This window comes from Asparagus officinalis, chromosome 7, assembly GCF_001876935.1.
Source record: "Asparagus officinalis chromosome 7, Aspof.V1, whole genome shotgun sequence".
NCBI lineage: Eukaryota > Viridiplantae > Streptophyta > Magnoliopsida > Asparagales > Asparagaceae > Asparagus > Asparagus officinalis.
In genome coordinates, this window is record NC_033800.1 from 141,579,418 (window position 1) to 141,593,451 (window position 14,034).

A 14,034-nucleotide genomic window follows, 5' to 3' on the forward strand; every position below is an offset into this window, starting at 1 on the left:
TGTTCTATCGTTAGGTGCATAGGAAGATCAGTGACAGACTTAATGGCAGGATTCATTCTTAACGTGGTGGAAGCCACAACAAGTGAAGGGGGAAGACTATTCAAAATGGTTGCCACTTGCATTCTTTCCGGGATTTCGGTCCCAGCAGTGGATAAGTCCTTAGCCATGACAATCATTTTATTTATATGCTCTACGACATTGTCTCCCTCTTGCATACGACAAGAATTATACTTATGCAAGAGGAGTTGAATGTTAACTTCAGAAGCAGTGTCGTATTTTTCTTTTATTGCATTCCACATGTCCATGGAAGTTTTATAAGTTTCAAAAACTTTGATTAAATTATCTTCCATGAACATGAGCATAAGACTTTTCGTATTTTTATCTTTTGACTTCCACTGTTCAAACCCTTTCTTTTCTTCAGGTGTAGATTTATCAGTAAGGGTTGGAGCAGTGGTTTCGATTATATCATCAATGTTGTCATGAATAAGAGCATATCCTATTTTTCTATGCCACATATCATAATTACTGCCATTAAATTTGTCAATTTTCCCTAGTTCTGATAGAACGAGTTTACTAGCCATGCGGTAGAGAACTAAAACTAAATTCAATTTTAAATATTTGTATAAGATTGATATTTTGACAATAATACTAAATAATAATAAAAAAATGAATTAAATAAAAATGAACCTGATTGTTCCGAGTTGATGAAAGAGACTCCAATTTTAGCGAGATTATCACTCAGCGGAGTTGATTGGATCAGTACTTGTCGAAGTTTTGTCGTCGTTTCTGACCTTATATGTGGATGATCTGTTGCTGTCGTTAGATTCCACTGATACAGCTATTTTTTTTTTTTAATGGTATGAAAAGGCTCTGCTTATCAAAAAGGAATTGGGTGCTCAAATGAATGTAAGAAAATGGGCCTGATGCTGTCGTTTCTCAAGTGGGATATATTAATGTGGGCTTTGAAAATAAAGTAGTTTGGTTTAAAACAGATGGGCTAGGCTATTGTTGAAGATGGGGTTTGGCTTTGATTCAACAAAACAAAAGATTGACAGGCTTTTGTGAAAGTGGGCCTGACAGGTTTTGATTTCAAAACGAAACAGAAGAGGAAAACTCAGAAGAGGAAAACTTGGTCTGGGTGACAAATGATCAGACCTGATACAGCTAGGGTTTTTTTTTTTTAACCTCAAAAGGGCAAGAGGCGGCTGGCTTTTTCTCTCCCTTCTTCTTCAAAAATTCTGGATCTCGAGCTTCGACCGATGGCCTCCAATCTCCTTCAGTCGTCGAAGTCGCAGCAGGATCGTCAAGGCGTCGTCGTTGTCGATCTATTGTCGTCGTCGTAGTCGAGTGAAACAGCCGTCAAACGAAGCAGTCGTCGACGTTCGAACTCCAAGCTTGAGAAGGCGGTGCTAAGATCAACCTCGCTCTGATACCAGTGAATGAAATCAGAAGAGAAGGAAGAACGAATCTTTGAAGGGGGCTCCGGTAATGGGTAAGAGGTTTTATTTTCTTCGTTGCTTTGTATTCTGAAGGAGATTAACCCTCCTTTTATAGGGGCTAAACCCACTATCTCCACCCCCTTCAGTTCCGCCCCATGAGAGATTTCCTCTCAACAAACCATTCCACGTTCCCACTTTTCTCTCAACAGAGAAACAAACGTTGATTTGGTCACCATGACCGAGTCTAGCTAACAACGATTAGTGAAAATTTTAGTAATTTATAAAAAAATTAGACATATCAGCTTATCAAAACATAACAATTTACAACTTAAATATTCTTCTCCACAAACTTGCCAAAAAGTACAAAATGGAATTGAAAAATACTACACTGGGTCAAAAATTAATTTTGAAAGTGGATGGGCGTAAAATGGAAGGATTTTTTTTTTCTTTCGAATTTATAGATTTAAAAACTCTTTCTATCAAAATCCACGTGGCAAAGCCTGGTGGCATCAGCAGCCTCAAAAGAGCTGCTGTCGTCAGTGTACCCAGGCGGTGAGCAGCATGCGTATGACACTGGTTTCTGAGCTAAACAGCATGCCCTCGATTTTGACGCTTATTACGAGATGCCACTGCATGGCATGAGTTCATCCATGGGCATCCGACCCATGGGCGGTGACTATAAGCCGCGCTCACGGGCTTTCTCTCGATTCAGCTTTCGAGGCGTGCACAGCTTTTACCCCGCCATAAATCTCGATTCCCCGCTGTAAAACAAAAAAAAAACTCATCTTTTTTCTCTCTCTTCTTCAGATCTCTGAGCGATTACAGTGATCCCTTACACGGTCGGCGGGGATCCCGGTGCTTTTAATTTGGGGGGGTTTGGATGGCGACGTGACTGTGGGCTAGGGTTTGAATTACTCGTTTCTGAGCGATTAGGGTTTGAATTTGGGCGATTTGACCGGTCTTGGGCTCGATTTCGAGGCGATTTCGATTGCGGGAGCTCGTAATTGGCTTGATTTACTGGAATTCGACTTTATTGGGGATCCGAGGTCAAAGTCCACGTGCTCGATCCGAAAGGTGCGTGATGGAGCAGGATTAGGGTAACGTGAGCCGTTGGAGCTGGAAAGACTGTGGCTTTTTGGAGATGGAGGAAGAGAAAGAAGCAATTAAGTCTGCATCTGAAGAAGTTTCGTGTCAGTTCAAAACCCTGATTAATTCGGAGGACGTCGACTCCGTCAATCAGCTTCAGCATCTCATGTAACGATTCTTTTAACCTAAAACTCTTCATTTTTTGGTATTTGATTATTTTGATTTGTTACTCTGATGCTTGGTCATATTTCACTACTTTCTTGGGGGGAACTGGAAGAAAATGTTAAAATTGAAGCTCAAATGCTGACATTATATGCTTAAAATGTTAAGATGAAACATTGTTCCCTTGTGTTCCCACCTTTCACCTGATTCTGGTTCCCCTCTCTCTGATTTCTCTTGACTAACAAACTCCTAATAATCTTAGGCGACATTTGGTACTTGTCAAACTAACGTGGTTGGAACATGAAGAGATGGCTTCTTATCTTCTCAAGTTGTAATGAGGGTTCATGTCAAATGACTATATTGATCGGCCCGTTGATTAATTTCGACAAAATAAGTTTGCTAATTGCTCATGGTATGACACAGTGCATGCTTGTTTTAGGCTCATTTGAATTGCCCAAAGTAAGGTCTTGAATTCTCCGACTAAGCTCACGTGCATTGAGCTATGATTCTTCAATCATAATATTCTAATGACAAAAAGAATATGATGTTTCATTTTGTTGAATGAACTATCAAGAGAGAAACAGTAGTAAGATCTGCCACGCGTGTCGCATGAGAACAAGTGGACATCACCACGCCCATCTTTTAGCAATTCCTTTTCTTTCTTTTTTTTCGCTTTTTGCTAAAATGTTGAATGAACTATCAAGAGAGAAACAATAGTAAGATCTGCCACGCGTGTCACATTACAACAAGTGGATATCACCACGCCTATCTTTTAGCAATTCCTTTTCTTTCTTTCTTTTTTCGTTATTTCCTAAAATGAGTTGGTTGATTATACCAAGTAGTTATCTTATTTCTAATCATCAGCAACTTTATTCAATAATATCAGACAAGAATAATATCAAACAAAGTCTTGTCAGAGAAACTGATAGGATAGAAATAGCCAATATCAATTACTTTATTCGTCCAAGAAAATATGCACAACTCTACAATAGTAAATTGAAGATCCAAAAGATATCGTGGATATTTTTGTTCTTAGGCATGGAGGCATGGAGGTCTTAGATATGGAAATAAAATGGTAGAACCTTAGAAATTGAGATAGGTTGTAGGATGTCATACATGGAGACATGCAATAGAAAAATTGAACCAGAAAAAAAAATCAACAGTAGTAGATAAAGGAAACTGCCAAGCTATCAAGTTTTCATTTTTTTCAAAGAAAAATTTCAATCTTTTGGAGCACGGATAACGCCATTAAGGTTGGTCAAAAAAATGGAGGGGACCGAAGAACAGGGAATCCAGATGCAAGTATGCGAGACCAATGTTGTTGCAATGGTGCGTGATCTCTATCTTGCTCGCACGGCAAGATCTGATGTGGTCTGGTACGATTAGGGTCTTTGAGGGAATTAGTCATGGTTTATGGTGGTAAATTTTAGAGTTTCTTTTTTTGTATGTGGGCGGACAAAGCAGTGGGACCATGTAAGATGGCCACATAACTGATTGGTTATGTAGTCTATGTGTGTATATTGATGCATGTGTCATGCGTCGCGCGTGTGTATGTCAACCATCTGCACATTCAATGAGAAATGTTTCAACTTGTCAAAAGACTCCAAACTCAGGTATCTGCAGTGGCGATTTATGAAGATTAAATGCATGTATAATGTAGTGTGACCAATAGCTTTGAATAAGATTAGAGCTAAAGGGTGGATGTTGAGAGTTAGTTCCTACCAGGATGGTAGGTATGTTTTGTGTGCAACTGGAAGGGAAACAAGAGATCATCTTTGTTTCCAATGTGCATATACACAAGAAGTACTTCAGGCATTTTAAAGAAAATAAGATTTGAAAACTTCAATTAGAACTTGGTTATTTGTGAATTGGTTGTAGAGGTGGTCAAGGGGAAGCGATCTAAGAGTTTTTATATAAGCTGTTTTCTTCTGGCTGCAATTTATAGAATTCGCAAGAACACAATCTAGATTGTATAGATTAGTAGCTCATCCTCCTCAATATGTATAAACGGTTCTATAGTTGATGTCAAAAACACGTCAAGTGTGTAGAGGCTGTTGTATTCTATTGTAGTAGCAGGTTCAGTTTGGGATTGTTGGATATCTAGGAGATTGATGGTTTCTTTTGTAGCAGGTTCTTTGTAAAAGCCTGGGTATGCCTGGTTTGAAAATTGTAAATTTGTTTGAGCAGTAATATGTTCCTTACCTTTATTTTTTTTAATAAAAGACCAACTGTATTTATTTGGGGGGAAGCTGGTGCTACATCAGTGTACGAAGCGTGCACAAGTCTCCAGAGAGAGGTGGGAGGATGACAATTGGAATCAAGCTTAATGAAGTTAGTTCTTTTATTCTGCCTCCATTTATTCTTGAAGCATACATTCTATTGAAATGCTTTCAAGTTGTACATTTTTTTTGAAAATGCAGGTAGGACATCCTAACCAGCCAAGTCCTTAACAACACTCTGTCTCAAAAACAGAGGGATAAAAACAGACAAAAAACAAGAGGACAAACAGTCAACCGACTTAGATAGGACACGAGCAACACCATTACTAGTGCGCATTACATAAGAAACTTTAGAGCAACCAATAGCAGACAAACCAGCGTGAATTTCATCTGTATAAAGAGCCATGGTAGCAAAAGGAGAATGTGAGTCCACTAAGGAGACAACCCTTAGGGAGTCAATCTCCACCACTGAAATCCTTCAGTTCATACGCCGAACAAAGCTAACAGCTCCACATGATCCACAATCATAGGACCCTTAAGCCCCATAGAGTAGCAACAAATCATATGCCCATGATGGCCTCGAATAATACCTCCCAACCCAATAATATCTCCTCCTATAGGAACAACAATATCTGTGTCGAGTTTTAACAGACCAAGAGCAGGGGGATACCAAGTAGAATGCCATTTAGAAGGGGTAGCAATGTTACGAGAGTCCTCGAACCCTATTCCCTTCACAAAATTAAGAATCCGAGTCACCAAGACCAAAGCCTCCCTAACATCACCATCATGAGAGTGTATAATTCTTTCCCCCCATATAAATCACAGGGTCGTGAAAGCCAAAGCCAGAGAGTTCCCAGGGCAAACCGATGTGAGATGGAAAAGAAAATCATCACAAGACGTACCTTGAAAGCCTTTAATCACATCCTAAAGATCTAAGGATTCTCACACTAAACAGCAAAGGAGCAGACGGTGAAGATATGAAGGACGGTCTTAAAGGTAGTAGAGCAAAGGCAGTAACTAAGGAGCACAAAGATTTCCTTACGAGATAAATTAGCTGAGGTGGGGAGAACATCATCTAACAGGCGCCAAAGGAACACTCATCTTTTGTAGTATCTCTGCCTGCCAAATCAAGGACCACCACTTTACCACCCTAGAATTTGAAGTGGAAGCAACATCAGACATAGTGTGGCGAAGAAGTCGGTATCCACTCGACTGTGTAGCATCCCTTCTCCTCATAATGCGAAATGAGTCTGACAGCGACAGGAGAAGGGGGTAGTGGGATAAGTGAAATGTCCTCTCGATCCACCTGTCAAAACGAGTTAGCAATCAGATCATGATTCTAAGTACCCGAAGCAGAGATCAGCTCAGCCACCCTTTTGGAAGGATCGATTGGAGAAGTGATTGACCTAAAATAAAAAGGCTTTGGGATCTATGGATCAACACTGATAGAGATACTCTGGCCATCACCTATCCTCCATCTCAGACCTCGAACCAGGAGCTCTCGCCCCCAAATAATACTTCGTCATAAATAAAAACAACTAGGGCCAACACCGGCTGAAAGGAAGTCCGAGTTCCTAAAATACTTGCTCTTCAAAACCTTACTAACCAGGGAAGAAGGGTCCTGAAAGATCCTTCATGCCTACTTAGCCACCAGTGCCTGATTAAACATTCGCGGATCTCTAAAGCCTAGACCATCTTTTGACTTTGCTCGACACATCTTCTGTCACCTAACCCGGTGAATCTTCCTCTCACCAGAAGTCGATCCCTACCAGAATCTCATAATGATAGACTCAATCTCCCTGCACAAAAAGGGGAATGCGGAAGATACTCATCACATAGCATGGAATTGCCTGCAAAACAGCTTTCACTATAATCTCTCGCCCCCCAGCTGAGAAAAGAGCCTTCCTCCAAGCTTGGATTTTTTTTCAAACCGAGTCTCTGATTGAAGCAAAAGTTTGATAACGACTTCTTCCAACCACCGAAGGAAGACCTAAGTATCGATCATGTGATTGAACCCTATTAAGCCTCAAGACAGAAAATAGAGGCCTTAGTATCCTCATTTACACATGGGCTAAATGTGATGGTAGACTATTGAAAGTTGACTTTCTAACCGGTTGTAGCCTCGTATAGTAGCAGAGTACTTGAATAGCCTGTGCAGCGGCCTGGAAAGCCTGGATAAAAACCAAAGAGTCATCTGCAAAGAACAAGTGAGAAATTCTTAGCCCCGACTGAGAACAAGATAACCTTCTGTTACACCTATTCTCCTCCTGTCTAATGATCAGTGTCGAGAGAGCTTCCGTGCAGAAAAGAAATAAATATGAAGATAGTGGGCATCCCTGTCGCAGACCACGAGTAGGAGTGACCTGACCCACAATCTGCCCATTGAGGCAGAAAGAGTGAGGAAGTGAAGATACAATCTAAAATGAGAAGCCTCTAATGATCTGAAAAACCCATGACGTGAATGGCCTTGTCAATAAACCCCCATTCTACTCTATCATTTTCTTTACTCATATCCAATTTCAGTGCCATATGGCCAGACTGACCTCGTCTTTTCTGCAATGTCTGGAGAAGTTCAAAAGCAACAATGACATTGTCCTGAATAGATCTCCCATCAAGAACCCATTTCAGCCTATTAGCAATGATCTTTGTGACAATCTTATAAACCACATTACATAGGCCGATGGGTCTAAAGTGGGATGAGAATCACATTGGTCTTATTTCAAGACTTGATGGATGAGCCCCCATTTAGAATATCCAAACATGCAGTCGAAATATCTGGGCTAATAACAGACCACTAGGACTGAAAAAGAATGCATGGAAGCCATCTGGGTCGGGTGCCTTTGAAGGACCTATAGATCGAAGAGCACCCCATACCTCATCACATGTAAAAGGCTCAGAAATGATCCGAAAGTCATCCACTGAAAATTGTGAAGAGATAGCACCATTCACCTTAGCCAAAACCTCCTCTAAAGGAGTGGAAGAAGAAAACCGTTTCGATAAATAATCCTCAATAAGCGTTGCAATTCCCAATTGATCCTCTACTCAAGTGCCATTTGGATGATGTAGGCGGCTAATGAAGTTTTTCCTCCTAGTGGAAGCTCTCGTATGGAAGAATTTGGTGTTACGGTCCCCGTCTCGGAGCCAATCAACCTTAGATCGTTGTCGTCAGAAGCTTTCTTCGCTATACTCAAGAACCTCCTTTTACAATCCCCACATCTAGAGAAGACTAGAGAGATTGGAGATTTCGCTGAATAACTGACAATCTGTGCCTCCATCTGCCAAAACACTCTTGGCTCAAACTACTGAGTTTTATAGCACAAGATCCTAGCTTCTGACAAACTGACTCACATAGATCCTGTTGTGTGGAGATTCTAGGTCAGCTCCCATGCTAATAACATCACATCACTCAAATCATCCTCTTTGAGACAAAAAGGCTTAAAGCGGAAGGGACGATCATACCTAATAAGAGGGGGCGAGAAACAACAAAATATAACATAATAGGACGATGGTTGGAAACAGAAAAATTCAAGTGGTGTACTTCAGCAGTGGGAAATGTCTCGTCAGCCAAAGTTAGCTACCATATTGTCCAAGCGTTTCTGGATATGAGATGTACCATACTGACGATTAATCCAAGAGTAGCTCACAATGCAGCAGAACACTCTGGAAATCTAGCATACTCAGAATATGCGCCTGTCTCCTACCTAGATTTTCCCCTGGGCTCGCGATGGCATTAAAGTCACTTCCACATAACCATGGCTCAGAGGAAAGATCCCTCAACCGTCTCAATAGATCCCAGGACCGGTACTGTAAGTGTTTCTTAGGATGATCATAAAATCTAGTGAACCTCTAGTTCCTTCTCGCAGAGTCAACAACTAATGTGTCAATGTGTCTAGTAAAAAAAGAACAGATAGTCGCATCCATTTCATCACCCTATAGTAACATTAGTCTATCATTTCTGTCTCTATTATCCACCACAAAGCAATTTCGGAAACTCAATTGAAATCTGATCATTTGCGCCAACTACCAGAAAGTTTAGTTTCCGAAAGAAAAACTAGACTTAGGAATTGAGTTCGCATCATCTTGCGGAAAGCGATCAACGTTTCAAGGTTCCCCAGTCCTTGAATGTTCCAGCAAAAGTAACTCATGGCTCTTGGCGTTCCTGGCCATCAAGGTGCGCCTCAACAAGAGTAGAATCTAGACTATGAACCTCCAATCGTGCCTTCTTCTCATGTACATCCGGAGGATCCTTCATAGTATCTTTCCTACGTTTGCTCCCTTTCCCTTTCTGTTTAGAGTCCTGCTACCCAGACCCTCTAGCATGCTTCTTCCAGGTCGATAAAGCCTGCTTTCCCGAGGTGGATGTGGAAACTGTAACATCAAGCAAATTAGAGCCAACACCGGTATCCATGACTAAGGGTGCAAGAGGGGTCTCACAACCCACCGTGATCGGAATAATCTGCAGTGGAGCACTACCATCTAAATCATCAACCTGAGTATCATCTAGGACCACCTAAGAGGATGGTTGTTCCTACCCCTCACGTTCTGCTTCAGTTGCTCCAGAAGACCGAGTCTCAATGGCCTTATAAGATGGATAGGGTTCTTTGAGCTAATAACTATATCTGCTTTTGGATGTGATAAAAATACCATCGGTTTGTACACTTCGTTTGTCACACTCAGCAGCTTTGTGGTCAATAATGTCACATGAAAAGTAAAAGTCAGGAAGTCTCTCATAGGTGAAGTGGAGCTTCTCAATCTCCCCGGTCTCTTCAAAGCAAACACGTATGCCTTTTCTTAGAGGCTTAGTAATATCCACGAGAATCCTCAGTTGCATCTTGTTATCCCGCAAATCAATCCATTTAAGTTCTCTTATAAGCGAGCCATAGTCTCTAACGCACCTCTCGTTCATCGCAGCAAGTGGTATATTCTTGACATGTACTCAGAACAGAGTTAAAGAGAAATCCAGAGAAGTTGGGGTACTAATCCCACAAGGAACAATCAAATTGAGCAGGTTTCTTTTAAAGCACCACGGCCCACCATCAAACACTTTTCCCCTGTCTGCATCGGAATCAAATATGAAAAGGAAAGTATTCCTTCCACTGTAAGGTTCCTCCTGGAAGAGGGCATTTACAGTCCAGATCCTCTTAAAGACACGCTCAAGGCCATCTCTAATAGCAATCCTCCTACCAAAAACCTTCCCTAAAATAGTTGTTGAGGGAAGGTGAATTTGTCTTGTCCTTGGTTGACAGAAAAATAGGGTCATCTTCGTCATCTAAGCTGCATTTGGCACAAAGCTCGGTCAGTCCATCATCATCAATTCTTGCCATGTTCTAACACACCAGTCCCCAAAGACAGAATACAGAAAAGCACCAGTAGCCCAAACAATCAGCAAAACAGCAAGACAGAACGGTTTGAAACGGCGATGCCGTTAATTTGAGACGAGAGACGGTATTGAAATGACGAAGCCGTAGATTTGAGACCAAGAGACGGTCTTGAAAAGATGTTGTTACTAAAAAAACACGACGATGCCGTTAATATGAGATCGAGAGACGGTCTTGAAACGGTGATGTCGTTGATTTGAGACTGAGAGACGGTCTTGAAACGGCGATACCGTTACTAAATATGAAACGGCGATACCGTTACTAAATATGAAACGGCGATGCCGTTAATATGAGATCGAGAGACGGTCTTGAAACGGCGATACTGTTACTAAGTATGAAACGGCGATGCCGTTCGAGTGAGTCGAGAGGAAAACGAAATTTGAATGAGCAAAGACGGAGAAAAACAATGCCAGAAAACTGGTGTGAACTGTCGAGGATGCACTGGAAATCACCGATGGAGACCCACCGAAGCCTTGCCGGCGAGAATTACCGATGGGAAACCCCGAGGGTTGTCAGGAGGGTTGGGGTCGAAACTCAAAGCTCGTCAAATAAATTCGCCGCAAACTGTCGGAGCGAGACAGGAAGGGCCGTGCCGCACGAAGAAGGTAGAAACCAGCCGTAGAAAACCGGAAGCAACTGTCAGATCTGCCCGATAGAGCTCCATCACGAAGGAGGAGGAGAGAAGCGTTACGCGTTTTTAGAGAGAAAACGGAATGGACTCAGATCTAGGGTTTTTAAAACCCTAGAGAGAGGGTGACGACAACTTCTGCCACGAGGCTCTCTCTACAAGTTATACATTCAAGTTATGCCATCTAGTGGCGTTGGGCTGTTATCTCTGTAGAAATTCGTTACCATTAACATAGCTACTGTTATGTTTTGGTCATTTATTGCATTGATTACATACATATACTTATTATTATCAGTAGAATTTAAAACCATATGTTTTTAGGATGATAGTCTTGTCAAGTATAGAGGAGTTTGTGATAAGTAGCGAGTTTCCAAATGAACCAGATCACCCCTAAATTTGGCTGAAGTTATTTTCGTTTTTCTCAGTGCTAAAAGTAGTTTTGGTCACAGTGAATTCGAAAAGGGGAAAAAGTCATTTGTGCTATGTGGCTGCTCTTCTGCAGCAGATTTTTTCTGCTTGCAATGTGAAGCTTTTCCTGTCAGTTGCGTTGATGGCATTGTTTATCCAACTTTGCATTTTTGTCTAGATAAATATTTTAGGTGCCAGGTTATTACCCCTTTGCTTTTTGGCTACCTACTGAAAAAGGATCCCTTTTGCACTTTGCCACAGAAAATTGTATTAGCCTGTAATGTAATTCTGTCTTCTCTAGAGATTTCTGATTGTAGTTGATGAAAGGTATTTTCTACTTCCATATCTCAGTTAAAGTTGTGAGGCTTATCCCCATTACCCGATTTTCTGCTGATATTCATTATGAATACATTTTCATTTCCACATTAATGATCTTGTTCTTGGATGTAGCTTTAGTTAAATATTTATGCTTTGCAGTTGATGTTCTAAATGCAGATTGGGAAGGCTACAAGATAGCAATGCAGTTCTGTCACATTTTAATGATTACTCAGAAAGATGTTTTGCTGATGTTTCTGGTGATTTCTCAAGGAATACACGGCTCTTGAAATCTATCAAGTCTGATTTAGATCACATCTTCACAAAGTTGAGGTATGCCTGAAGGTTATAATTTGTATAATAGATTCAGATTAATTGGTGCAAGTTGTGCTGTCCTGTGAAGTATATACAATTATTTTAAGCTTTAGAATCAGAACATTAAGATTATCATCCATTTTGTTGTATGGTTAAATCTGTATTTTCGTGCCAATTGCCCTCCAAGATATTGTGTCGAGGCCCTCATTCTCTAATATTTCCTTGGCAAGGATTTTAAACAATTAAATAAAACATTAGTTCGGTGAACAGTTGTAGAAACTTGGTTGATTCTCTCATTGGAGCTTTTATTTTTTCTATGCTTTGTAGTCCTTCAATTTTTTAGAAGGACAATAAGAGCATAGATGACAATGTTGATGATTGTACATGTAATTGTATACTTCTCTTGTTTACAAGGAAGTTCAAATTAAAAAAAATTAGCTCCACTTGCCTCATGATCAATCACTCAACCATCATCACATCACCATTACTGCCTCTTGTTAGTATCTGTTTTGCTACCCTGTTACCTTGACTTTGTTCCTCTTTTCATTTTAATTTGAATGACTTTAGCAAGAACAAACTGAACTCTTGTTGCGATTTAATTTAACAATCGAGGTTTAAGTGTTTTTTGTCGCTGACTTCAACGAGTTAACATCATTATGTCTTGGTGAGTTGTGTTGCAGGAGTGCCAAGGGAAAACTCTTAGCGACATATCCTGATGCCTTTCCTGATGGTTCGAAAACATCGATAGTGGATCAAAGGCCTGATCTCGAGCTGCCTCTCCAGTAATTGATGTTATATCTTTAGCAGTTGCTGCTACTTTTACATTCGGATTTGGGAGAGAGCTTTGAAGTGGTTTAGCGAAACATGAATGAGATGGGAGATTTTTTGTTCTCGACATCTCAATTTCTATTTCTGTAGTATAGAAAAATGTTGACATGGGATTTAGATCTTCTCAAATTTGGTGGTGATGGGAGGGTCTCCAATTCCTCCAATCGTTGTCTTACACTCTGAATTCAATGTATGAGATTTGTGCCATATATGATTTCACTACTGTGATAGTAGTTTCTAAAGAACAGTAGTTTTCAAAAAATAGTGTTTTTCAAGACCATAGAGATTTTATTTTGTCGTCTATTCTCATTCTTTTAATTCAAAATGTATGATAATGGTTGGAGAATTAGAGACTAATTATCATCTAATTGGAGAGGATGAGAATCCATTTGTATGGATCCAGATTCTTTATATTCTTGATTGTAGAGAAAACTCATGGATATATACATTGGTCAATGCTTATTGGTTTATCCTATTATGTCCCACAATTAAAAGTTTTTAATATAATTTAGATAAATAATATCATTTTTGGGTACTCTTAATTAGTAAATTGTTGAGTTTCTTAATTAGTGAATTGTTTTTTTCTCTTTTCAAGTAAGGATGTCTGCCCTACTTGTATTACCAGGATTTTTTTGGCTGTCTGTTTGATTGTTGGTATCTCTGGTTATTTGGTGTTCTTGATTCCTTGAATGTGCCCGTCTTTGTGCGCTCTTAAATTTGGCGAACAATCTAAATAGTATACATTGCAAGATAGATTTATAAACCACTTTTGTGGCTCATAAGCCACTTTGAAATGTTTGGCAAGTGATTTATTTTAGCATATAATCTATCAAAAAATAAGTTACGGTACTCTTGTTTATTTTTTGGTGAATTATAAGCCATAATGTTTGATCAAGAAAAAGACATATAGATCCTTTGGTGAATTATAAGCCATAATGTTTGATCAAGAAAAAGACATATAGATCCTTTGGTGAATTATAAGCCATAATGTTTGATCAAGAAAAAAACATATAGATCCTTCATCATTTCACAAAATTTATAGTGACATTCTTTTTTATGGATTATGAGTCACGTCTTTTCTGGCCAATTTGACAATAATGATGAATTATAGTTTACCCGTTTGCCAAATACTTTACTAATAGAAATAATTATAATTGACTAAATTTACCAAACACTATGGATTAGAATCTAAAGTTGCTAAACACGCTCATATAGATTCCGAAACAGTGAAGCCTCATTTGGAGGTAGAACTTGCA

At 39.9% G+C, this 14,034-nt stretch overlaps 1 protein-coding gene across 1 annotated transcript; it reads left to right on the forward strand.

Moving 5' to 3' along the window:
* LOC109848702 (kxDL motif-containing protein 1) lies at window positions 2,131–13,189 on the forward strand. The gene is made up of 3 exons (XM_020418348.1): window positions 2,131–2,693; window positions 11,816–11,968; window positions 12,631–13,189. Exons 1-3 carry the CDS (start codon window positions 2,581–2,583, stop codon window positions 12,734–12,736), a joined length of 372 nt encoding a protein of 123 aa, XP_020273937.1. The 5' UTR covers window positions 2,131–2,580; the 3' UTR covers window positions 12,737–13,189.

Bases quoted from the DNA above. Each gene is read 5' to 3' on its own strand.
- LOC109848702 (XM_020418348.1), top strand. From the start codon at position 2,581: ATGGAGGAAGAGAAAGAAGCAATTAAGTCTGCATCTGAAGAAGTTTCG. The intron at 2,694-11,815 runs GTAACGATTCTT...TTCTAAATGCAG, and splicing joins AATCAGCTTCAGCATCTCAT to ATTGGGAAGGCTACAAGATA. The intron at 11,969-12,630 runs GTATGCCTGAAG...GTTGTGTTGCAG, and splicing joins CACATCTTCACAAAGTTGAG to GAGTGCCAAGGGAAAACTCT.